The following is a 25,295-nucleotide window of genomic DNA, read 5'->3' as shown; positions in this document are numbered from 1 at the left end:
TCAAAATTACAAAGCACTATACAAACTAGAGAGGCAACAACAAATCAGAAAGATCTGAATTCAAATCCAGCCTCAAACACTTACTAGCTTGTGACCCTGAACGAATCATTTAAGCTCTGTTTGTAGAAAGAAATGGCAAAACGCTCAAGTTATCTTTGCCAAGAAAAATCTCATGGGCATTATTGGCATGCTATGGTTCATGGAGCCCACTATGATACGCAGGATCATAAAGAGTGAATGCAACTGACTGAATAACAACATACAAATATAAAGTAATGTGTATAAATTATATTATATGTGGTACAACACATCCAGTACACATGTAACATACACACACACACACACACACACACACACAAGTACGATATAGAAATTAAGTAACATAAAAATGTAAGTGATTATTATTTCCTGAATAATAAAAAAAACCTTAATACTTTTATTCAATTATAAAACTGTTATTTTGTTCACATGTTCTATTTCTCCCAAATAGAAGAATAACAATTATATCCCAGGACTTTAAAAATGGTTTGAACGCGATCAAAAGATGAGAATGAGACAATCATGAAGATGAAATACTCAACAATATATCTACAGAAGTGTCAAACAAATAACTAGATCATGAAGGTTTATTCACAGAAGTGGAGGAGATTATTGGTACCAATTTAGTAATTAATAAAGAGTGCTAAACTAAAACCAGGAAGACCTCAAATGGGACTTCAGATACTTTATATGTGATTATGGGCAAGTAATTTAAGCTATGTTTGTCTCATCTATGTCTAAGCTATGTCCATCATTTGTAAAAATCAGTATTATAATAGACCTTACTTCCCTGAGTTGTTGTAGGAATCAAGTAAGATAGTGGTAGAGTATGTATCACAGTAGGTAAAAGCTTGCTATTCTTATTATTGTCATTGCCACCAGAAATTCCAGAAGAGCTATCCTTTCAGATCCAGGACTTAGTGGTCATTACAAATTATGTAAGAAAATGGTAGAAACCATGCAACGTCATTGCAAGCTGCTAAAATTTAACACTTTTTGAATCCCTAGCAAGCCAATCTTTTGGCAAAAATTTTACAGTAGAAGCACCATATCTTTTGCAAAATATTAGGTTATAAATGCCCATATTATAAATATAGATTTCAAAATAATCTTGAGAATTCCACAAATAAACTATATTGAAATCTTATGACTTTTACAGACAAGATTGTTACCCACAGTCACGCTGATATAACACTGATCTTAAACATTTAATAATGTTTTAATTGATGTTGCTATGTAAAATATTTATAATCTCCAAGCTATGCAGAATTAAAAGTTTCAAAATACAAAGGTGAGTTGAAGAAATCAAAATCACACAGAAACAGGATTAGATGCATATTATCTGTCTCCTCCTCTCTTATGGGAGTTGTACCAGGGATATTTTCTCTACATGTACAGAAAAGCCAACACTTTTATTCAACTACAAAAAGTAATCATTTTATTGCCAGAAAACATTAAATGTAAAAGATCTAGGACTGTTTTGATCTGAACTCTATTTTAAAAATATGAGAAAAATGAAATTATTATTAATAACAACAATAATAAATTCATGACAAAAATAAAATATTATGATGATTAAGAGTTAATGTAGAACATAGAATAACAGAGTTGAAAGGGACCTTAGAGAACATCCACATACTCCATTTACAAATAGGGAAATTGAGGACCAGGGAGAGGAAGTGATTGTCCAAAATCACCCAGAGAGTCTTTCTCCCATCTCCAGCTGGTGCTACAATGAGGAATCAAAAAAGAATGTTTATTTTTATTGTAGCTCTTTTTTTTTTTTATTAAGACACAGCTGGTAAAGCCTTTGGGATGCAAAGGTTGCAAGCATTAAACCAATGTGTAATTGAGTCCAGAGCAATCTAATGGGTCCAAGGTGGATTGTTAATGAGAGGGAAAAGCAAAGTCTTGAGAGAAAAGAGGAAGGACTGAGGCTCCCAGACACAGAAGGACACCCTTCCAGACTGTAAATGTTACCCCAAGACTCTGGAGAAGAATGGACTAGAGGGTTGATAAGAGATGGGTCACTGAGCTACTGTTTCTGCCCCTAAATAACTCCTTGCCAACCACCTCCCCTAAGATGCTTATTTCTTTTTTATGTAATCTCACACACATTCCTTCACATGATCATTCTCCCCCCCTTTTTGTCCCCCACAGAGCCTGGATGAGCTCAACCACCCGGGTGATTCTCCCCCCACCCTAACTCCTCAACTACCTCTCATTCCAACCATGCTAAGGGGCAAGGATGTGGAGGAAGAATCTGAGCTTGTGTGTCAGCTTTACATGCTACCCTTAGGATATGATTTGAGGGGACCCCAACTAGGGGTCCTCCCTAAAAAGTCCATCCAACTGCCTTTTCTTCCCCAATTGCTCCATTTCATTCTACTAGATATCTGGTAGGATCACAAATGTGGTGAAAGAACCCTCAGCAGAGATTCAGGAAGGCTGAGTTTGAGTGCTGCCTCTGCCATTAACCTGATGTGTGAGTCATTGACTCTTGCAGTACCTCAGTTTCTTCCTCTGTAAATTGAAAAAATTGGGCTAAGACATTTATAAGATCCTTTCATGTTCTAACAAACTTAATTCCTAAGTTCTTTCTACAGTTTGTGTTCTGTGTTCTAGAGTCTTTTTTCCCTGTGACATTCTTTGGTTTTTTTGTTGTTGTTGTTCAAGGTCCCTTCCAATTTAAATAATTTTGTATTTTAAGGTTATTTTCATCTTGAATATTGGCCTGCATTTTAGGTTACCTGTCTGCAAATTCTGACTTTCTTTCCTGTAAAAGTTCTTTCTACTATTTTGCTTTCTATATTCAAATGGCCCTTCCAGTTCCCTAAAAGTAAGATTCCTTTTACTTCTCAAAGTCACCAGTCACAGCCTGCTTAGGATTATTAGTCACTTTTTGCGTGTAAGTGAATTCTGTTCTCCCAGCTAAATTGTAAATGGGCTCCTGGAGGTTGGGTTCATCTTTATTTCTTTTTTAGCCCAAAGCAAAGGACTCAACTCTCTGAAGACATGAAAGTAGTGATTTGATTGAAAGGTTTTTGTTGTTGTTGGTAGTGAATTTTTCTTCTCAAATCAGACTTTAAATGTCTGCGTCCCATGAAAAGTTCCCTTGGATGGAATGAGGACCTAACTTTGACTATATGATCCTTTGCAATCATTTAACCTCTGCTTGCCACAGTTTCCTCATCAGTAAAGTGGTGATAATAACAACACATCACCTCCCAGGGTTTTTGTGAGCATAAAACAAGATAATATTTGTAAATAATTGTAAGTTTTATAAATAAATAAAAATATATCTCTATATAAATGTTAGCTCTAATTCATATCAAATAGACTTTGAATAAAACAATCCCAACCACTTAGTTCCCTTTCTGGGGACACAGTCACCCACTGGCATGGAAGTGCAAGAGGCATTCAGTGTCACCATGCCAAAAGATCCCTCCTTAGCACTCCAAAATATTTCCCCCAAAAAACTTTGACATTGGATTATTCAATATCAGGGTTGGAAGAGACCTTAGGAAGAAGAATACATAATATTAGTCTTAGAAGACTATTGGTCAGTGAAGGTGATTCAATCCAACTTCCTCATTTTAAAGACAAAGATATTGGCTCCTTCTGAGAGAAAAAGGGAGTTCAGAATTACACAGCAAGTCAGGGGCAGAGCCAAGAACAAATTCTAAGTCTCCACAACCTCTCTCAGGCTGAATCCCTCTGTTCCACCCTCCTAATTCTCTCTTTTCTGTGAGTCGCTTTCTCCCTGACCTGCAGGTCTGCAGTTCTATTTCTGCTCTCCCTCCCTTAACTCCTCCTGCTTCCTTCTCTCTCTAGCCATTGGGGTCATTTTTGGCTCCCTCTTCCTCTTTTTCTGAGGTTCCTCTTCCTCCTGTGCTCCCTGGATTCTTCAGATTCCATTTAACCTAAGATGTTGAATCTTATCTTTGACACCCTCTCATCTCTTTTTAAACTCTTATCCCCAACTCATCTCATTAGAGACTATCTTAGGGGACTTTGGGAGTCCTCTGCCCAAAGTTTGTTGATACATTGAAAAAAACAAGCTCTTGGGTTTTATATCAGCTATCTCTCCAATGGAGCTATTAAAAATAGATGGTATTTTGCTCCCAGGACCATTTGTACTTTCAAACAGTCTTGAAGACCAAAAGGATGAAACACTGATGATAGAATTTCAAATAATGGGACATTTGGTTGGGGAGATATTTGGGGACAGGTACTCTCTCTTTGTTGTTCCTTTTTTAATCATGACTACTATTACTCCTTACTTATAAATTTTTTTTTAGTTATAATTAGATAGCTAATCTATCTTTTTTGATCCTTGCCACAGGCTCATGAGATTGGCGGGGCAGGGATTTTCTCCTTATTTTATAAAGGAAAAACCAGAGATTCAGAGAGAAAAGTAACTAAACCAAATCCTCACAACTAATAAGTGACATATTTAGGGCTTTCATCCAAGATTGTTACTTCCAGGTTTTGTTTTTACCAGATGATGTAGCATGGTGACAAAGTGTTCTATTTGCTTCTGGCATCACTTAAAGAGCTGGGCATGGAATGGAAGAAGGAGATCTTCCGCTTTCTCTGACCTTATTTCTGTTTGAATTTTTTTTTTTTTTTGCAAGGCAATTGTGGTTAATGACCTGTCCAGGGTCACATAGTTAGCAAGTGTTAAGTTTCTGAGGTCAGATTTGAACTCAGGTCCTCCTCTCTTTAAGGCCAGTGATCTATCTGCTACTAGATGGTGAGGTAATATTTGTATATTTGTATATAAATGGTTGCTAGATGGTGCAGCCTGGTCGATCCTATTTTTTATGAACAGAAACTGATAGACAAGTAATGTTCTGGTCACCAATGTGCACACCTGGAAGCAGGATTACCCAATAGGTCTTCAATGCTGGTACCAGGGTTCTAGAGTTGAAACCCACTCTCCTTAGTTACAAGAACCTTCTACAAAGTGATTATATCAGCAAGGTAATAACAGAGGTGGGAACCATTTATATAACATCTACTATATTTCAGGCAGGTGGCTAGGTGATAATGTAGAAAGAACATTGGCTAGTGTCAAGAATATTCACATTCCTGAGTTTACTAGCTGTATGACCCTGGTCAAGTCACTTAATCTTGTTTGCCTCAATTTCTTCATCTGTAAAATGATCTGGAGAAGGAAATGACAAATCAATCCAGTATCTTTGCCAAGAAAACCTCAAGGGATCATAAAGAGTGGGACACGTTTAAAAAGTGATTAAATAACAAAAATAAGCCTGGCCATATGCTACGCATTTTTTTACAAATATTACTATTTTCAAATATTATAAATATTTACAAATATTACCTCATTTCATCCTTACAACAACTCCGTGAGATAGGTGCTATTTTTATCCCCATTTTATAGCTAAAGAAACTGAGGCATTAAATGATTTGCCTGTTTATAAAAAGTCCAGCTTATGAAGAATTGGTGTTCTGGAGGTTTGGAAGAGTTCCCATTGCCGTGTGAGACATCTTTCCAATGCAGTGTTATTGCTCTGGAAAATTCAGAGACAAATGGGAACAACATTTGTTTTTAGTGATTATGTCCTTTTAATCCTTTAAAATAAGTAAAGTTATTTTTATTGCCCCACCCAAATTTGCCTAAGGTTACATAGCTTGAACGTGTGTGAGGTTGAATTTGAATTCAGGTTTTCCTGATTCCAGCCCCAGCACTCTATCCATTGTACCACCCTGCTGCCTCCAAGAAAATTGTTAAGGGCTTTGGCAGCTTCAGAAAGAAATAGCCACTAAATGCCCCTGCTACCAGCTCTTCCTCTTCATGTCCTGGTCATCAACCAAGTTCAAACTCAGTAGCAGATAATGTCATCCACCAACCTCAGGAGCCGGGTAGTCTATTTAATTAATGCCATCTGGAGTTAACTTTAGCTGGCTCTTTTAACAAAGAGTTAAAATTCACCTCATCCCAGTCCTGGAACACAGCATTTACCTTAAGCATTGAGACGCTGATACTCTCACTTGGTATCTAGGTAACACTCTCCATGCTAGTGTACAGGAGACCGGGAAAGACAAGAGAGACCAAATGGAAGAAATGTTTCTGTGTGGGACTAATCTCTGAACCTTGTGTGCACATGGCTGTCCCAAGGAACAATTTCCTTGATACACCAATGCTTTATATTAAGCAAAGATGATTTGAACATAGCTCTTGGACTCCAGCAGATAAGAGTCCTGGCTTCCTGCTAGTATGAAATTCAATTCTCCTGGGAGATATATTTCACTTTCCCTAGGGCCATTTAGAAAATTCATTGTACTCTCCAGGAACTGGAATTACAAAAAAAAGGTAGATCTCTTTGGAGGCCTAGACAGAGAATTGGTCTAGATTTCTAGGTATTGCCTTATTGGTCACTCTTTTTTTAGAGGACACATGCGCTGTAGAAACTGGCCAAAGAACTAGGATATTGGGCCCATAAACCTAGAATTAGAAGGGATTTCAGAGGACAAATCATCCAACCCCTTCATTTTACAGAGGGGGTAAATGAGGTCAACAGGGATGTAAGCAAGGTATCCAAAATCACACAAGCACTAAGCATCAGAAATGGGATTTGAATCCGGGTCTTTTGTTTCTAGAGCCCCAAATCTAAAAAAATTAGGTTCTAAAGTGCTGCTATAAAATTCTATGAGTTTATATGAGTTTAAGTTTCTAAGATCCATGATCCAATGTCCTTGGGAATAGACCCGGCCATATTCCGAGAACTCTTTAAATTGTATTAAGACAAGAGGGTCAAATCAGTATTTTTCCTATCAAAAGATGGTATTGATTGAGAGACAGCAGAAGTTAGGGGAGTGAATGAATATCACAGATTAAGGGAAAGAGTCTCATGGGACCACAATCACATCTGTAGCTCTCAGAACACTCCGGGAGGTTGCAATCAAAGTTACAAGGCTGTTATTAAAAGCACACCTCACCAATGAGGAGCTGTCTGTGTGGGAGAACTTTCCAGCCTACATGAGAATAAAAACCATATTCTCTTGGCTTTTGAAAAAGTGATACAGAGACAAGAGCCATCATTACTCAGAGTCTACCCAGTCCAGGGGAGCTGGACAGGGGATAAGGGAAATAAATGTATGAAGGAAGAAAGATTTTCTGACAAATTTTTTGAGTCTGTGATTAAAAAAAGCAATATCATAAGCAATATTGTGACCTTAAAAACATAAAGTGATACTACAATGTAGAAACATATAAAGGCAATCCAATCAACAAGAGTTCATTGAATGGCCTGTCAGAGCAGTTAGGAATCTCAGGATGTAAAACACAGAATGAGAGATCTGGGAGGGATATTAAAACATAAAATTAATATTAGAGTTGGAAAGGCCTAGAACCATCAGCATGTTTGAAAAGAAAGGGATCTTAAAATGCCAGATCTGGAAGAAACATTAACATATAAAGTATTAGAACTAGAAGGAACCTCAGATAACATTTACTTCTACCTTTTCATTGAACAGATTTAGACATTAACTGAGTCTTCACATTGCCTGCTACATAATAGGTGCTTTAATAAATGCTTAACAACTAGATAGGTGAAATGATCTCAATATGATACAACGTTTTGGACAGGGAAATAAATCTATATTAGGAAATGAGCATTTCATCTATTATGTACCAGACACTATGCTAAATTCTTTCATCTTCATAACAATGGTAGGAATTCTGTTATCCTCATTTTACAGATGAGGAAACTGAGGCAGACAGAAGTTAAGTAGCAACTCAATCACCCCCTGGAGAATTCTAGACCTGTGGCGTAGTAGTTTGTATCCAAAGAAAATGTGCATCACACCAGATTTACCTTGAAAAAGGATTAGATCAGCTCTAAAAAGGTTATATAAAATCACAGCCTTTTGCTATTTGTAGAGCATCATGATAAATGAATTGGAATTATGATAATGTTGACAATTATTTCCTTTAGTTGTACTTCAGTATGTCTTAGACTTCTTTTCCTGCTGTACTTAAAATCTTCTCTGTTTTTTTCCTCCTTCCTTACTTGTTCATTTGATAAATGTTATAGGTAAAGAGATGGGGATACCTCAAAATTAATTTGCAACCATTCTCTCAGACAAGAACCAAAATGGTCTTGTCTAGACACAGGTTTTATCAATTAATGGCTGCTCTTTCTAATATGGCCAATTCAGACTCCCAACTTTCTTCCTACTGCTCAATAGCAAACACAAACCAACAAGTTCCTTCTAAGGAACCTCATTTCTTCCTAGGAAGCATGGTTGTTGTCCTTCATAGCTGAAAAGGAACAAAATTATATCACTATGTTGGGGTCAAGATAGAGTGTGTCCAACTATGGCTGATCAGACCAATGTGAGCTTGGAAAGCTCTACCACAGGTCGGGCACAAATCATCAATACAAACATTTGGAGTGGAGAAGTCTCTAAATTTGAACACCTCACATTACTTTTGAGCTACGACTATTCTGTCTTGCTTATAGATCCTTCTTTGTTGCAAGCATGGAACAATATGCCAGTCATGGCTCCATGCCCAAACGGGGACTTTCTGAGGGAGACATACCAGCTCATCTAAGTGAACAATCAGATCGGATACTCCAACACCGTGGATCCCACATAATGGCAATCTGTCATTCACAGAACCTAACAAGGTTTCTTTTCAAAAATAATTTGTCCTTCTCCTAAAGCTAAGGCTTGGTCATATCGAGGCGTGGCTATTGCTGGTGCTTAGAGGTTACTGCTTGGTGAGACAAGGAAAAACATCCTGTCCCATTGATGGGGCTATGTTTCTTTTCCTCCATTCCCATATAGTTGTTCTCTCTATATATTTTGATAAAAGATGCTTATATAATTCTGTATCCTTGCATGGCAGGGGAAGAAGAGTTGACGTGGCTTTTACTGGGCACATATGTTGCTATTGAGTCTGGACATCCCTGATTCTCTTTTCTCTCACCCACCCCTTTGTTCTCACTGCAGTGGGAGTTGGGCTGAAGGAGAATTGCACCGGCTGTTTGATCTGCTCCGAGGAGAATGGATGTTCCACCTGCCAGCCACGACTTTTTCTCCATATCCGTCGAGATGGCATCCGCCAATACGGGAAGTGCGTACACGACTGTCCCCACGGCTACTTTGGTGTACGTGGCCATGAGATCAACAGATGCAAAAGTATGTGGGGTTTGTGGCCAAGACCGTCTACTCTGTATCATCCTCCTTCTTCCCAGCCTAGGTCCCCAGAAAGATTCTTTTTCTCCTTTCTCCCTGATCCTTCCTGACATGACCCTGTTTACAAGAGTGAGTAGGAAGAAAAGTTACCTGGGAATCCAAAGATGGGTGTTTGAACCCAAGCTCATTTTGTCCTGCACTCAAATGAGAGCATTATCTTTGCTTCAAACAGCAGCTCATGGAGAATGGAGGATCAGTGTAACACTGTAACACTAACACTGTAACTGTAATGGAGGTGTCAGTGTAGCACACAGGAAAAAGCTACAGGCTGGATTTTCAAGTCCAAATTCATCTCCCACCCACAATGTGATTTGGGGGAAATCCTTTCCTTTCTATTGGACTGAGGTTCTCCTAGGAAATGAGACAGTTAAATTAGAGGATTCCTAAGGCTCCTTTCAGCTTGATAATTTTTGACTAGAAGTAATAATGAAGTACAATAGAAAGGACTTGTGGTCAGGCAGACTTGAATTCAAATCCTGTCTCATTCAGACACTTCAGAATTATACAACCCTGGCCAAATTACAGGATCATAGATTTAGAGCCTTGCAGAGATGCCATTGAGTACCATGCCCTAACTTTGCAGTACAGGCCAAGATCATAGAATCAGTTACTTAATCTGACAGCCTCAGTTCCTCAGCTAGAAAATAGAGATAAGGATCTGTACTTCACAGAATTGTTGTGACACTCAAAAAAGATAACATAGGTGAGGAACTTTGCAAACCTTATAGTGTTATATGAAAGTTAAATTATCATTATACTTTAATTTATGATAAGGATCATTTAGGACCAATCCTATTGTGTTTTGCCCACTTTTTCAAAGATCCTTGATGAATAGTATATCCCTCCTCTCCTCCTGCTGGCTACTGGATCAGGGTGAGGGAGCATCTACACTGTTCCTCATTGCAGAAATTGTTGCTATATTGCAGAATGTGGGTCCACCTGTGAAAGCTGTTTCAGTCAAGACTTTTGTATTCGGTGCAAAAAGAGATTTTTTTTGCACAAGGGGAAGTGTGCTACCACCTGCCCAGCAGGCACCATTGCCCACCAGAGCACATGGGAATGTCAAGGTAAGCCAGAAGTCAATAAGATTTCTGTCTCCCCCTTCTCTCCAAGTCTATTTTTGCTGAATGACATGAAACCGAGACTCAGCCCTACCATCTAAATCTCAGACAAATCACTTTTTTTCTAACCCTGTTTCCTTTTCTATAAATAAAGGGAAAATCATATTTGTGCTCTCTTCTTTCTAGAACTGTTGTGACAATTCAATGAGAAAATAAAAAGAAAAGTATTTTGAACCTAAAGAATAATGATTAATTCTTATGAATAGAAGTTATAATTATTATGATTATTAATAATGGTTATGAATTTTCTATTGGAGGAGCTAGGAGATAGTTTGCCCTAGAGAAGAAAAGACTTGGGGAACATGATAACTGACTTCAAATATTTGAATGTTAGGCAGACGCAGAAGAAATGGGTAGAAGTTAAGGAAACAAATTTAGGCCTAACATCAGGAAAAAGCATTATAGCTGCCCCAAAGTACAATGAATTACCTGGAGAGGTGATGAACTTTCTCTCCTTAATAGGAAAAACTTGGTAGATGACCCCTTGTGTATGTGTTAATGGGAATTCCTTTCATCTATGAGCTAGATTACATGACTATTGAAATCCCTTCCAAGTATCAAATTCTGGGATAAGTGATGGGAGAATATTATCCCCTACTCAACATAGTGTAATAGAAAAAGCATCAGACTCAAAGTTGAGAGGGACAAAGACTGGACTTGTAATTTCATTGGTATAGAGAATTTTCAGGTGAAGAAATTCTACTACTACTCTATTAATACAAGTTGATACCTTCTCCACAATTTGGCATCTTAGAGAAGATATATATAATCCCAGAGCACTGAAAGGTTCCCTTATGACATACAACCATTACATATCAGAGGTGAGATCTGAATAATAGTTAACATTTATATAGTACCTTTAGCATTATACTAAACACTTTACAATTATCTCATTTGATCCTTACAACAACTCTGGAAGGTAGGTGCTATTATTAGTCCCCATTTTACAGCTGAGGAAACTGAGGTAATCAGAGATTAAGTGATTTGCCCAGCATCATACAGCTGGGACTGTGCTGAAACTGGATTTAACTCAGATCTTCCTGACTCCAAGTCCAGCACTACAGATCTTCCTGACTTTCAACCTTATCCTCTATCTACTAAACTAATCCCAATTCTGAAATTTATTAGTTGTATATCTCAAGTCACTTAAATTCTCTTAGCTTCAATTTTCCTCTCTGTAAAATGGGTACAATAATATATATCCCATCTCACAGAACTATTACAAAAAACACTTTGGGAAGGCACAAAAGTCCAGTGGAAAGCAAGATGATTTTAGAATTAGCCTGATTTTGAATTCTGGATCCATGACTTATTGCCTTGTGTGACTTTAAATAATTCATTTAACATCTGTTGAGCTCATTTACAGAATCAGAGGACTGGGACAGCTAAATGGTGCAATGGGTAGAGTCAAGAGGACTTTAATTCAAATCCAGACTCATATATTTAACATTTACAGGCTGTGTGACCCTGGACATGTCACTTAACCTTAATTACCTCACAAAACAAAACAAAATCAAAGGACTGCATTAATTAACCTCTAAAGTATATTCTGGTTCTTAACTCTTTGATTGTAAGTCTTTCTTTGGAAGTGTGAATTATCAGTCACTTTTATTACTTTCTTCCTCTCCTCTGCTTCTTCTTTCCTTCTATTCTCTTATCCCACCCTATGTAGAGGAATGTGAATTTGGACCCTGGAGCATCTGGAGTCCCTGCAGCCAGGATGGGAAAACCTGTGGGTCAGCCTGGGGGCTGGAGACTCGGGTACGTGAGGTCAGCCGAGGCAGTCGAGAGGAGGGTACAGCAGCCTGCCAAGCCCTATCTGAGTCAAGAAACTGTCCCATCAGGAGGCACTGCCCCGGAGGTGAGGACTTAAGGGGACCCTAGCAAGCCAGGCTGCTGGAGGCTGAGTGAGCCTTAGAATCATAATCAATTAGGAGAGACTTTAGATTGTCAGAGATAAAAAGGAGCCTGCATCTTATCTGCTTCTCAAGTTATAGATAAGGAATCTGAGAAAGAAGAAATTATTTACCTAAGGTCACAAAACCAGTAATGGCACAGCAAGGACCAGAATCCAGCTCTCCTGACTCCTAGCACTAAGAGGTGTCTCTAACACAATTCAAAGCTCCTTTCTTTTCACAAAATCATAATTGGGCCATATGAGCCCCACTATAGCCTCAGGTAATTATCTGTGTGAATGGTCTGCAGGAACCTTGTTTTTTTTATCTTGGGTCAGGAGGTGGGAGTGATTGACATAAAGGAAAGGCCTGACCTAGTTATGAGTAGGAGGAAGCCAGGAAAAGTGGATCACATTCTTGTACCTGATTGGCTCAGTTGTGATAGTTCCAATAAATGCCCTCTTTTCCTGGCAAGAGGAAAAACTGCAAGAGTTTTTGCTGGAACCACATTAAAAATGGTTAATGTCCTTGATAAAAGCACTTTAAAAACTTAGGACATGGGCTGTAGGAATCTCCTAAAATAACGCCATTCCTTTTAAGCTTACCCCTGAGCAAGAAAGAGATGACCAGTTTTATTGTGGTGAAAGGCTCTAGAAGGAAGGAAACAAGCATTTTTGGTTTTTTGTTTGTTTTGGTGAGGTAATTGGGGTTAAGAGACTAATCCAAGATCACAGAACTAGGAAATGTTAAAGGTCTGAGGTAGGATTTGAATTCAGGTGCCTCTGACTCTAGGGTCATTGCTCTTATCCACAGCACCATCTATCTGCCCCAAGAAATAAGCATTTATTAAGTATATCAATAATGTGCCAAATTCTGTGCTTAGTGATTTATCAATATTTTCTTACTTGATCTCAACAATCCTGAGTTAGATACTATTTTTATCCTCATTTTATAGGTATAGAAAACAATCATGCACAGTTTAAGCAGCTTCCCCAAGATCACATAGCTAGTGAGTATCTGGGGCTAGATTTGAGCTTGGTCTTGACTTCAGATCCAGTGCTCTATCTATTAGAACAGCTAGTTGATTATTAATATTGTTATTCATCCTTCATTTCTGAAGACTACCAATGACTTTCTGGGGTGATGTCTTGATTTGGGAACTGGATTTAAGTGAGACAGAGTTACATACAGTTATCAGTCTACCTCTCTTTTCCTGAGTCATCAAAGTCCAGTAGCAAGACAAAAGTCAAGATGACTGGTGATAGCCTGGGCTGTAGTGGATGACTTATGTATCCTTGATGAATGTCCAAGCTCTAAGCACTTCACAGCACTTGCTTCAGCTGCCTTCATGGATTTGAGACAAATTATTCTCATTCACCCATTCCACCAGCAGGAGTCTTTGTATACTTGGGTAGGCATTCCCCCTAACTCATTGATGGGTTTGTAGCCTGTCAGTTACCTTCAACTGGGTTTAATCCATCTACCAATTTTACTGGGGTGTGGCTGCTGTGCATACTAGAACTTCTTGGGACCAAAGATGAGAACTAGATGAAAATGGACACCAAAAGTGGATGAGCGACCCTGAAAAGGTCTCAGCAAGTCTTCATATCAGAGACACTAATCCTGCCAGAATACCCCATAGACCTTAGATTGCTGATGGGTCAATAATGGAGAAAGGTCCTGGTATAGCATCCCAAGGCTTGTCAAACATATTAACACTATTTACTTCTGGTGACTGAGATGGCCACAGATGATATGATTAGAAGGATTCTAGGAAGCATTGCTAAAGATGATAAAGTCATGAGCAAGAAACAGAGGAGAGAAGATGATCTTTTCCTCACTGCTATAGATTGAAGGCAAGGACTGCAGAAGGGAAAAATCTGCTTGAGGAAGTAAAAAGGGTATCTGAGGATGGGATTTGAATTTCTGGACCACATTTTAAAATCTAGAAATGACAAGTTTTGGTTAAACATATAGTATGTTTTACTCTCTCCTATGGCTGCAAGAAGCTGTAATATATGTAATAAGTCACCGTTCCACTCACCCCCCATCTCCCCTGTCCCCAGATAAAACTGTCTAGGCAGATGGGCTAAGCCAAGTCGAGAATAAAAATCTAACAATATCCCTAAGGGTATTGTCTATCCTCAAACATGTGAAAACTTCCTCTGGTAGAATGGGCAGATGAGAACACTTTGTTCCAAAGGCCATGAAATCTTCTAAAGTAGGTGGAGTATTTACAGCTTTGTCAGACATTAAGGTCATCCATTGCATCCGGGGTTATCACCAGTCATTTTGACTTTTGTCTTGCCACTGGACTCTGATGACACTGAAAGAGAAAATGAGCCTGATGACTTTGTTTAACTTTGCATCACTTAAATCCAATTCCCAAATCAAGACATCTCCCCATGATGTCCTTGCTACTCTGGAAAAAAAAAAAGATTGAAAGACAACAGTATGGCTTATAAAATCAAGTTTAAAAATGTAATGAGTTTTAACAATCAAATCAGACCAGGTGATTAAAAGAGTTTGAAATGAAAAAGAGACAATATAGAAATAAATAAAGGCAGTCATGACTTGGGAAAGAGAGACACATACCTGACCAGGTAAACTCATCATTGAATGAATAGACTGAGGGGTGCTTAACAGCTGCTCTTATCTTTGGTAAAATCACAGATCTGGTACCCTCCCCCCCCCCAAAAAAAATAAGCACCACACTTGAGTGAAGGTAAGTGATAGTTGGGAGGGTGGTCCTCTTACATAGTGTTCCTTCCCTGAATTTCTAGGACCACTCTCTTTGATGTTTCCTAGACATTTATGTTAACGTATAGTGATGAGAGTCAGTGCAGGAATTAAATGATATTGAGATCACTATTTATCAATTTGATCATAACCTTAGGATCATAATCTGTATCTTTCCCATTCTTGAAAACTCTTTTTTAATTTGTGGAGATTTTTAGAGTAATACATGATATCACCAAAGGGAATCTAGAAAGTCTTGCTAAAAACAACAAAACAACATTGGACATGAAACTGAAAATCTTCAGACCAGGGTTTTGAATCTGGGTTTCTTGGATCCCAAATGAATACATAATTAAATTTTTGGATGGGTGGCTATGAGCTTGAATAGAGAAAAAATTGCATCTTTATTTTAATATATTTTAAAATGTTTCTTTTATAATCCCACATATTTTGCTATACGAACTACTTTAAGAATTTACGTATGAACCACTTAAGAGTCTTTCAGATGGCCAAAGGGTTAAGAACTCCTGCTTTGGGGCAGTTAGGTGCCATAGTGGATAAAATATTAATCTCCCGGAATCAGGAGGACCTGAGTTCAAATCCAGCCTCAGATACTTGACACTTACTAGCTTACTGAGCAAGTCACTTAACCCCAATTGCTACACACACACACACACACACACACACACACACACACACACACACAATCTCTGCCTTGAGAGCGCTGATAGTGTTTTCTGCAGTCCTTCAAGCTATGAAATGGGTACAAAGAGCAGTGGACTGGGAGCCAGAAGTCCTGGATTTGGATCCCATATCTGTTACTCACTAATTGTGTGACCTTGGCAAAATGCCAGAGTTTCCTCTTTGGACCTCAGTTTCTTTCTCTGTAAAAAGAGGAGGCTGAATCAAATGACCTCTCCAGTCCCTTCTCATCCTAAATCCAATGAGTCTCCAGGAGACTTCCTATTTTCCTGAAAGAGAAAATGTAATCCTCCCTACCTTCTCCACTTCTCCCAAAGTGCTCTTACAAAGAGCATCAAAGGGTATACAAAATGAATGAGATTTGAGCCTTGTCTAAGAAGTACCTACAATATAGTTAAAGGGCTATAGTATGACACAATTAATAATAGTAACAATTTACCATGTTGTTTAGTTATTTCAAAATCTTCAAAAAACCTCATTTGGAGTTTTCTGTGTCAAAAATACTAGAGGAGGGGCAGCTAGGTGGCGCAGTGGATAGATCACCAGCCCTGAATTCAGGAGGGCCTGACTTCAAATCTGACGTCAGACACTTAACACTTCCTAGCTGTGTGACCCTGAGCAAGTCACTTAACCCCAATTGCCTCAGCAAAAATAAAATAAAATAAAATACCAGCGGAGTTTGCCATTTCCTCCCCCAGTTCATTTTATGGATGAGAAAACTGAGACAAACTGTGTTAAGTGACTTGCTCAGGGTCACACAGCTAGGAAGTACCTGAAGTTAGATTTGAATTCAGGTCCCCCTGACTCTAAACTTGGTACCACTGTGCCAACTAGCTGCCTCAATAATTCACTATAGTGAATTAATAATAATTCTAGAATAGTTTAAAGTTTATAAATTGCTTTACTCACAAAAACTCTGTGAGTTTGGTAGTACAAAGCTCATCACTTCTGTGAGTGTATCTGGATCCATCTGTGTGCATGTGGGTGGATGTATGGAAGAGATAGCAAGTCATTTCCCTCTGTGACATGGAGTAGCAGTGTCTGAGGACAGTCTGTCTTTCTAAGTGACAAAGAAATTTGACAGGGGACAGCAAGACATTTTCCTTTGACTGTGACATGGAATAGCAACACCTGAGAACAGTCTCTCCTTCTGAGTGACAAAGAAGTTTGACAAGGAAGTCTGAACTTAGCAGAAACATGGAGGCAGCTGGCACTCATTAAGGGGAAACTTCTCTCCCTTAACCACTCACAGCTCCTCCTCCCTCCTGCTCTGTCATTAAGATAGAAGTATATGAGCAAAAGAGGGAGAATGTGGGACTCCTACCGGACAGTCAGTGGCGGGGAGCGGGGAAGCCTGTGAGTGTGCCATGCTTCTGCCTATGTGGGCAGAGATGTCCTGAGGAGGCTGAAGAGGCAACAGAGGCTGATTTCCCTGGTCCTATAATTCATTGATTTTGCTGGTTATACTGGCTGGAGATGAGGATAAGGGAGGAAGACAAGGTAGCATGCTGGAAACAGTCTTTGGGATCAGAAAATCTGTATTCAAATCCTGGCTGTATCCCTTACTTGCTGTATTGCCCTGGTCAACCATTTAACTTTTCCTGGGCTGTTTCCCTATCTGTACAAAAGAGATGGGGGCGAGAGAAATGAGAGACACATTGAAGTAGTTGTCTTCTAGCTCTAAGAAGCTAAAGAGATTCAGTGACTGATCTGGGGCACAGCCTGTTTCCCTCTCCCTCTTTCCCATCAGCCAGCTTGTAAGGCCTGTTTGGATAAAGGGGAATCAGCCTGAAGAGTTGGGTCTACAGTCTCCATCATCAAATCTTTATCAAGTACCTACTGAATCCAGAGTCCTAAGTTAGCTTCTGGGAGAGATATAAGGTTTAGATAACACATAAACTCTATCTTCTGAGTGGTCAGTGTCCATGATGGAGATGAAATAAAAATAGAGAAGCAGGACCAAAAAATAAAATGACATTAAGAAGATACAAAGTACTATGCCATATGACATAAAAATGGCTTAGTAATTACCAGCTGCAGAAATCAAGGAAGGCTTCAGGAAAGAAATGGTCTTTGAGCTGAGCATTAAAGGATCGATAGAAATTCACTAATCCAAGATAAGAAAGGAGGAGATTCCAAACATGAGGAAAGAAATAAACAAAGATAAGCAGGAGGGAAGATAGGACTAAGAATATGTTGGTTAAGACTCCAATCCAGTTTAGCTATAGCAGAGAGTGTGTGAAGAGAAGTCACATTAGCCTGGAAAGGGAAAGAAGTACCAGACCATGGAAGGCTTTGAATGCCAGGCAAAAAGTCACTAGCTCTTTCCTGGAATTCCTGGGATAGAGGGTGGGGAGGTAGCTCTGCATCCCTGACCCTGTTCTATGGGCAGGAGTAACCTACTTCATGTACAGACATCAGCTTGAAGAGTGATGAGAAGGGTATTGGAGTCCCCTATTAGCATTTCAATCCTTTGAGCTAAGTTTTGATCTCTCTAAGGCTCCTCTTTAAAAATCATGAACTCTTTGGGGGAAAGAGCACACGCTCACATGCTCCACCATCCCGGAATCTGGCTTCCCATTATTTGTGCTCATTGTTCCTATTTCTGCCCTCAAAGGTTAAACAGTGCTCACCTAATTCCTTGTCCCCACAACAATTCTTCAGATACTTAATACAGTAGCCTAGCCCCTAGTCTTCTCATCTTTCCAGTTGTTTTTCTTTGGACAGCTCCATTTTCAGAGAGGTTAAGTGATTTGCCCAGGGTTACACAGCTAACTGATATCTGAGATGGGATTCAAGAATAGTCCAGTTTTTATTTCAGCAGAAGCAAGGGGATGAGCTTCAGAATATCACATTTGCTGAAAGACTTAACTCTGGCCAAGTCTGACTCGGGCTCTGGGGTGATAGAAAGACCCGGAGATATTTTTGTGGGACTGGACAACTTCCTGATTTTTGGAGTAGAAATATATGCAGAAGAAACCAATGAGTTTCTAGTGGGATGTGATGTGACCCCAAGAGCAGACCTCCTGCCTGAAAATGTCCCCCTTGCCATCCACAGTGGCCAGAATTCTACCATTTTAAGACTTATTTCTTCTGAATTATAATAGTAATCAAAGGAGACTAGGTATATCAAATACTTCATAAACCATAAGAGACTATACAAATGGAATTCTGGTTCTTATCCTTTGCTGATACTTCCCTGTGGCTCAAAGGTTTCTCAAATGTCAGAGCTGCTTCCAGTATGATTCCAGATTCACTGTCCAAGGACTCTCCTAATTAAAGATTACTGAAGATAGCTAAGGCTCCAGCATGAATTCTTTGATGATGATTATGAACTGGCCCCAGGATAATTAACAATCCAAAGTCCTCTAATACTTGACTGTGCATATATTAATTAGACTCATCTGGGAAAGGCAGAGAGAATGGCCTTGTAGGGATAAATGAATGAATAAGCATTTATTACAAATTTAATATTTACGTGCTAGGCAAAGCATCGGGATATAAATACAAGAGAGACAGTTCCTGTCTTCAAGGAGTTTGCATTCTAAAAAATCAAGATAACACATCTTGGATGGAGAGTTTTTTGAAGGATTAATTGGAATGAATGGTGATTGTAGTCATAATAAAGTTGATTGACAAGGGCTTTCTAGGAATGATAGTATTGAATTAATTGCTGTTCTCAAAGGTAGAAGTGTAAAATGGAAGTAGAGTTTGGGGAAAGGGAGGAAGGGGAAGAGAATGCATCCTGCATCCAGCAGAATGTTTTGGAGACGACAATTAAGTGTCCTGGTGGGTCTGAGAGAGGGCAAGGGAAGGTGGGCATGCCCAATCAGAGTCCAGGATTAGATGGTGAAACCTTCTGGACAAAGGTGGAGGCTGGAGCTCCAAGTTCAGACTTGGAGATGTTCAGGTCTGGATGACTAAGGAGAAAAACTCATTAGACTGAAAATTAGAAGACATATTCTCTCTGGGGAAATCCTCTATCCAAGGAGGCAAAATGAGGGATCGAAGCAGAAAGAATCCTAAAGTTATAGTCAAGAGATCAGAATTCTAATCCTAACTCTGACACTAATTTGCACTGGGCAAATTACCCCACAGGGCTAGCATAAGGAAAACATTTACCTTATAGAAATGGGAATTAACTGTCAGGATTTAAAACTACACAGAGATTATTAGTATATCTCCTAAAATGAGGGTATTAGTCTGCTTTATTTTACAGAAGAGGAAGCCTAGTCTTAGGAAAGTTAAATGTCTTATTCATTGTACTCATTGTCCCTTGGTTGATAACCTCTATTCAAATCATAGAAGAAGCCTTAAAAAATAAGATGTCATAAAGCAGAGGGCACTGAACTCATAATTTTCATCACAGAGATGAGAGATAAAAACGGCATTAAAAATCAGCTAGTCCCACCTCATCATTTCTAGATGGGAAACCTGAGGCTGAGGGATTCAATGCCCTCTCCAAAATCACAGTTAAGCTGTTAGCTTAGCAGCTGAACCCAGGTTCTTTCTTCTAGGTAAGCAAATAGAAGGCACTGTGGAGAGAGCCCTGAACCTAGAATTAGGGGGACTTGAGCTGAATCCTGACCTAGACCCTTCTTAGTTGTGTGACCCAAGGCAAGTCTCTTAACTGCTCCAAGCCTGTTTTCTCTTCTGTAAAATGATAATAATAACCTCCCAGAACTGGCATGAGAAAAAAACGAGCTAATATATGTAAAGCACTTTGCTAACCTTAAAGTACCATATAATGCTATATATTATCATTACTAAATGCTATGTATCATTATTACTCTATATATCGCTATAAAATGCTATATACCATCATTACCATGATTCAACCTCCTCACTTTATAATGGAGGAAGAAGAGGAAAGTGAATGAGCATTTATATAGCACCTACTATATTCCAGGCTTTGTACTAAGTACATTACAAATATTACTTCATTTAATATATACAACAACCCTGTGACATAGATGTTATTATTAACCCCGTTTTACAGTTGAAGAAACTGAGGCAAACAGAAGATAAGTCCAGAGTCAAAGAGTTATTGTGTCTGGGCTGGATTTGAACTTAGATTCGAATCCAGCATTCCCCACTGGGCCATCTAGCTACCTAATGAGAAAATTAAAGGTAAAGTGTCCACAATCACATAGCAAATCTTGGCTCTTAGTTGAGTGGTACATCCATTGTACCGTGTTCTTTCATGTGTGTCTCTTTTATGGGAAGGAAATGCTTATGGATGGCATCAGACCCTTGTAGACAATGCTAAGTGGGTGAAGTAATAGCAGCTGATTTAACCCCCGGACTGAGCTGTGTCCCCTGGAGATCCTTCCGTCCTTGGCTGTGCCTGCTGGCACTTATGTTCTCCAAGACGCCTCTCTTAAAGTGGGATTCCTGGATTTTTAAAGGAACTTTCCATGTCTCAGATCATAAAAGCTAAGGGTGGGGAGACTTCTCTTCTCTGTGCCAAAAACAGTAGCCAGGGCAGGAGCACTGGAGGCGTCTGTCTAGACTGGCAGAATGGGAGACAAAGCAAAGTAGAATTATTTACAGACCTCAGAAATCCAAAGTCAGGGGATAAAGACAAAGTCATTAGGTCCATAAGTGAAATCAGATCCCCAAAGGAGTGTATATTTTCTCAGCCTAACTTCATCCCTGCCCCAACCGGAGGTAAAGTAACATTGGGGAAAAGGTTCTGTATTTTACTGAGGGACAAAGGTGAGTTTGAGTAGAAATGAGGTGTCTCACTTTACTCAGTAAAAGCTTAAGAACATTAGGGTTTTAAAGGGTTTTAGAATCTGTAAGAACCTTAAAACACAGAATGTTAGATGGGAAAGGGATCTTAGACCATAGAATGTTAAAACACAGAATGTTAGATGGGAAAGGGATCTTAGACCATAAGAATCTTAGAACATAGAATGTTAGATGGGAAAGGGATCTTAGGCCATAGAATGTTAAAATGGGGAAATGACCTTAGAACGTGGAATGTGAGAGCTGGAAGGAACATACCACCAAATGTAAGGTCTAGAAGGCATCCTGGGGATCTTAAGTAGAAGGGATCTTAAGGCAAATAACATAGAAGGTTAGAGCAGGAAGAGATTCTAAAGACCATTACCTCTAACCCTCTCATTTTGCAGAGGAAGAAAGGAAAATCTAGAAAGAAAAAGTTATTTATTTGTCCTAAATCATTATAATTGCCCAGGCTAGCCCATGGCTTATTTAGCCCACAATACTTTCTCTGACAAGTGTCTTATAAGAGGATAAAATGATCTATCTCACCTCACCCCAATCATCTATGGAAAGAATTTTAGTTTCTTCATGTATAATATGAGGAGATTGAACTAGATAATTCCTAGAGTCTAACATTTTCTTTCTCCTCTGAATTTCATACTCACGGATATTTTCTTTCTTTTCCTTTCATTAAAGAAAAACAAGATAAGAAAAAAGAAAAACAGAAAAAGAATACAAAATAAAATAGAACAGAACTGTCCTGTGTCTAGCAGAACACCAGAGAAGATTCAAAATATATAACAATAAATTACCAATTCAAAAAAAGATATATAATAGTAGCAGAAATTATATTTATGACTGTCCATCTTTTCCTTATTTCCTTGTAGGCTGTTCTTTTGTTCTCTGCTGTGTACCTTTTTCACTTTATTTTTTTCCACTTTTCATTCCCCCTCCCCATTTTCCCTAAGCAGGCTATAGTTAAGCAAGGATATATTTATGTATACATATATAGATATATACATACATACACTAACACACACATACACACACATACATACACATACACCCATATCTTTCCTGTCCCTGCTAACTGTGCTTTAAATCTACTCTTTAACTTTTCTTGGTATTATTTCACTTCCCCCTACCCATGGATCCCTCCCTTCTCTTCTCCCCCCACCCTTTGCTTTCCCCTCCACCCATCCCTCCTCTCCTAATTTCTTTATAGATTTTGGAAGGTGCTATACTCTTCATGGTATAGATGGCTCACAGATATTTTCAGTATCAACTTTAAATGTATCTCCTTCTATACTCTGCAGCTCTCAGAGATAGTAGATAGAAGGAACTCATCTGGCTTTCCCATTTTACTTGGGCACAGAGAGGTTCAGGGACTGATGATCACACAGGGAAAGAATAACAGCTTAAAATTCAAATCCAGTCTTCTGACTCCAAATTTGGTACTCTTTGCATCACACCAAAAAAGGATGTGACACATTTTGTAAATCATAAAACATTGGAGGGATTATTATCTCCATGCATGTCATTCAAGGAGTGATATGGTGTTCTGTGTTTTCCTTTCAGAAAAAAACCTGACCCGAAAGCGGGGGAGAAAGGAAAGAAGGCATCGGAAAGAGCGAAAGATGGAGCGTTCCCATTGAACATCACTCTCCACGACATCCCCCGCCCCAATCTTGGTACAGAGACATCTGGACTAGGGAAAAGAAAGGGGAAGCACTGACTCAGCCATCGGGGCTCCTCACTTACCTGGCCCTTTCCTTCCAGGGAAAACTGAACATTTTTCATTCCGCCTTTATTTTTCTTTCCTGCTCCTTTCTTCTTTTCTTTCTTTGTTTTCCTTCCTTCCTTCTTTCCTTCCTTTTTCATTTTTTCTCTTACTGCTATACTTCATTTCTACTCTGTCAACCTTCCTCTTCTACTCCTTCTGCTTACCTCCATGTTCTCTTCCTCTTTTTTCTTCTTTCTATTCCCTTGTTTCTTCTCTTCTTTTATTCCCTTCTTCTCTCCTTTCTTTCATCAGTCCCTCCCCTTCTTTCTCAACAAAAAGAAATAAGTTTACAAACTTCAGAATTGATCTTTAACAACACTCTTGAAAGATTCAAGTCCATCGAGAAGCTCCTTCCTGATGTTCCAAACAAGCACAGGAAAAAGCTCACTCTGTTGTCCATGCTGGTTACAACCTTGGGAGCTATAGTGAAAGAACAGGTATCATCTCCAGAGGACAGAGACAATGGATTTAATTCAGTTGTCCAAGGCAAAGGAGCAGGAGACGCATTACCAGAAGACCTCAAGCACTCCTTTGTCAAAGAGACTCCATAAGTCTCTTTCTCCCCTTATGTACAAACCCCACAAGTCCAGCTGCTCTCCATGAGAACAGACCCTCACCCAGCATGGGCTTTCAGCAGTCATGCATCTGAGTGTTTCAAAGGGTCTTTGATCTGGGGTCACAGCTGATAGAATGCCAGAGCTGGAAGGACTCTTGAAGATCATTAAGTCCAACCCATTCAATTTACAGAGGAGGAAATAGAGGCCCAGAAAGGGCGAAAGACTTGATCTCCTATCGCTGAAAACTTAACATTTTAATGCCAAAGAAGCAGCCATAACCTCTCTCTGGTAAAAGAGAAGGTTAAACTCATCTTGTGGGGACCTTGGGATGTCTTCTACTCAGCTCCACACAGGCAGGATAAGGTCATGAAAACCTATCTTAAGCCTCTATCCCAAGGCAGGTCAAATACTCCTGAGATTCCTAGAGAGGCTTGCATTCTTTCTACTCCATCAGGAGCATCCTCCTTATTGTCCCTTCCAGCTGTTTCCACATGTTTAATTTGTTTGTTATGACCAGAACCCTGGTGGCTATTGGGAGTAGAAAGATTAGGTCAGAGAACTTCTCTTCCCTGTAGGACCAGGACACCAATTCCAGTCCCAACCCAATCCCCCCAACAGAAACACAAATACTCTCCACAATCCTGTCAGTTGCAGAAGAAACCTGGAATTAAAATAGGGATGGATTGGGGTAATAATCTAGCTATGGACTCTTTTTTCCCTTATTGGGAAGATCTTAAGAAAATAGGAAGGTAGCCAATGAGATCGGGAATATTTTCACAGCTCATTGCTTTAAAACTAGAAGGGATAGTGGAGATCATCTAATACAATACTTTCATTTTACAGAGCAGGAAAATGTATCCCAGAAAGGAGAAATGACAATAATAATTATAATAGCTGACATTTATATAGCGCTTTAACATTTACAAAGCGCTTTACATTATTTCATTTGAGTCTTACAACCATCTTGTGAGGCAAAAATACTATTATTATTCCCATTTTACAGATGTGAAAACTGAAATTCAGTTTCAGTTAAATGACTTGCTCATGGTCCCACAGATAGCAAGAGCCAGAATCAGGATCAGAACCTAAATTCTGATTCTAAATTCAGTACTCTTCTGTGGGTGCCACTCTATAATCTCTTGATGAAATAAATCAATTTTACTGATTCTGTCACTATGACTTCATTTCTTTTTTCCTAGAAGGTTCCTCTGTTTCCTTGGGGTTTTGTATTAAGAAGTAAATACCCTTGGGAGAAAGAAAAATAGAACAGAAATTAGAAGGGATCTCAGAATCTAGAAGATAGAATGTTAGAATTTAAAAGGAACTTAGAACATAGAACCTAGAATGGCAGGGGGCTTAGTGACTATCCAGTCCAATACTTTCATTTTATTCAGAGTTGTTCTTTAACTCTGTCCCAAGGAAGGAAAGGTCGTACAGCAAGTTAGTGGTAGAGCTGGTATCATAAGCCCTGAGCTCCTGATGACCACCTCAATGCTCC

The 25,295-nt window shown here is 39.1% G+C and overlaps 1 protein-coding gene across 1 annotated transcript; it reads left to right on the top strand.

Moving 5' to 3' along the window:
• Positions 1 to 1,907: 1,907 nt before the first annotated feature.
• Positions 1,908 to 24,863, top strand: RSPO4 (R-spondin 4). The gene is made up of 5 exons (XM_051973723.1): positions 1,908 to 1,947; positions 9,025 to 9,213; positions 10,197 to 10,337; positions 12,064 to 12,252; positions 23,036 to 24,863. The coding sequence occupies exons 1-5, from the start codon at positions 1,908 to 1,910 to the stop codon at positions 23,110 to 23,112; spliced, it is 636 nt and encodes a 211-aa protein (XP_051829683.1). The 3' UTR covers positions 23,113 to 24,863.
• Positions 24,864 to 25,295: the final 432 nt, after the last annotated feature.

Source organism: Antechinus flavipes, chromosome 2 (assembly GCF_016432865.1).
Source record: "Antechinus flavipes isolate AdamAnt ecotype Samford, QLD, Australia chromosome 2, AdamAnt_v2, whole genome shotgun sequence".
NCBI classification, from domain to species: Eukaryota; Metazoa; Chordata; class Mammalia; order Dasyuromorphia; family Dasyuridae; genus Antechinus; species Antechinus flavipes.
This window is presented reverse-complemented; position numbering and strand designations above follow the sequence as displayed.

Bases quoted from the DNA above. Each gene is read 5' to 3' on its own strand.
- RSPO4 (XM_051973723.1), top strand. From the start codon at position 1,908: ATGGGTCCAAGGTGGATTGTTAATGAGAGGGAAAAGCAAA. The intron at 1,948-9,024 runs GTCTTGAGAGAA...TTCTCACTGCAG, and splicing joins TAATGAGAGGGAAAAGCAAA to TGGGAGTTGGGCTGAAGGAG. The intron at 10,338-12,063 runs GTAAGCCAGAAG...CACCCTATGTAG, and splicing joins GAGCACATGGGAATGTCAAG to AGGAATGTGAATTTGGACCC.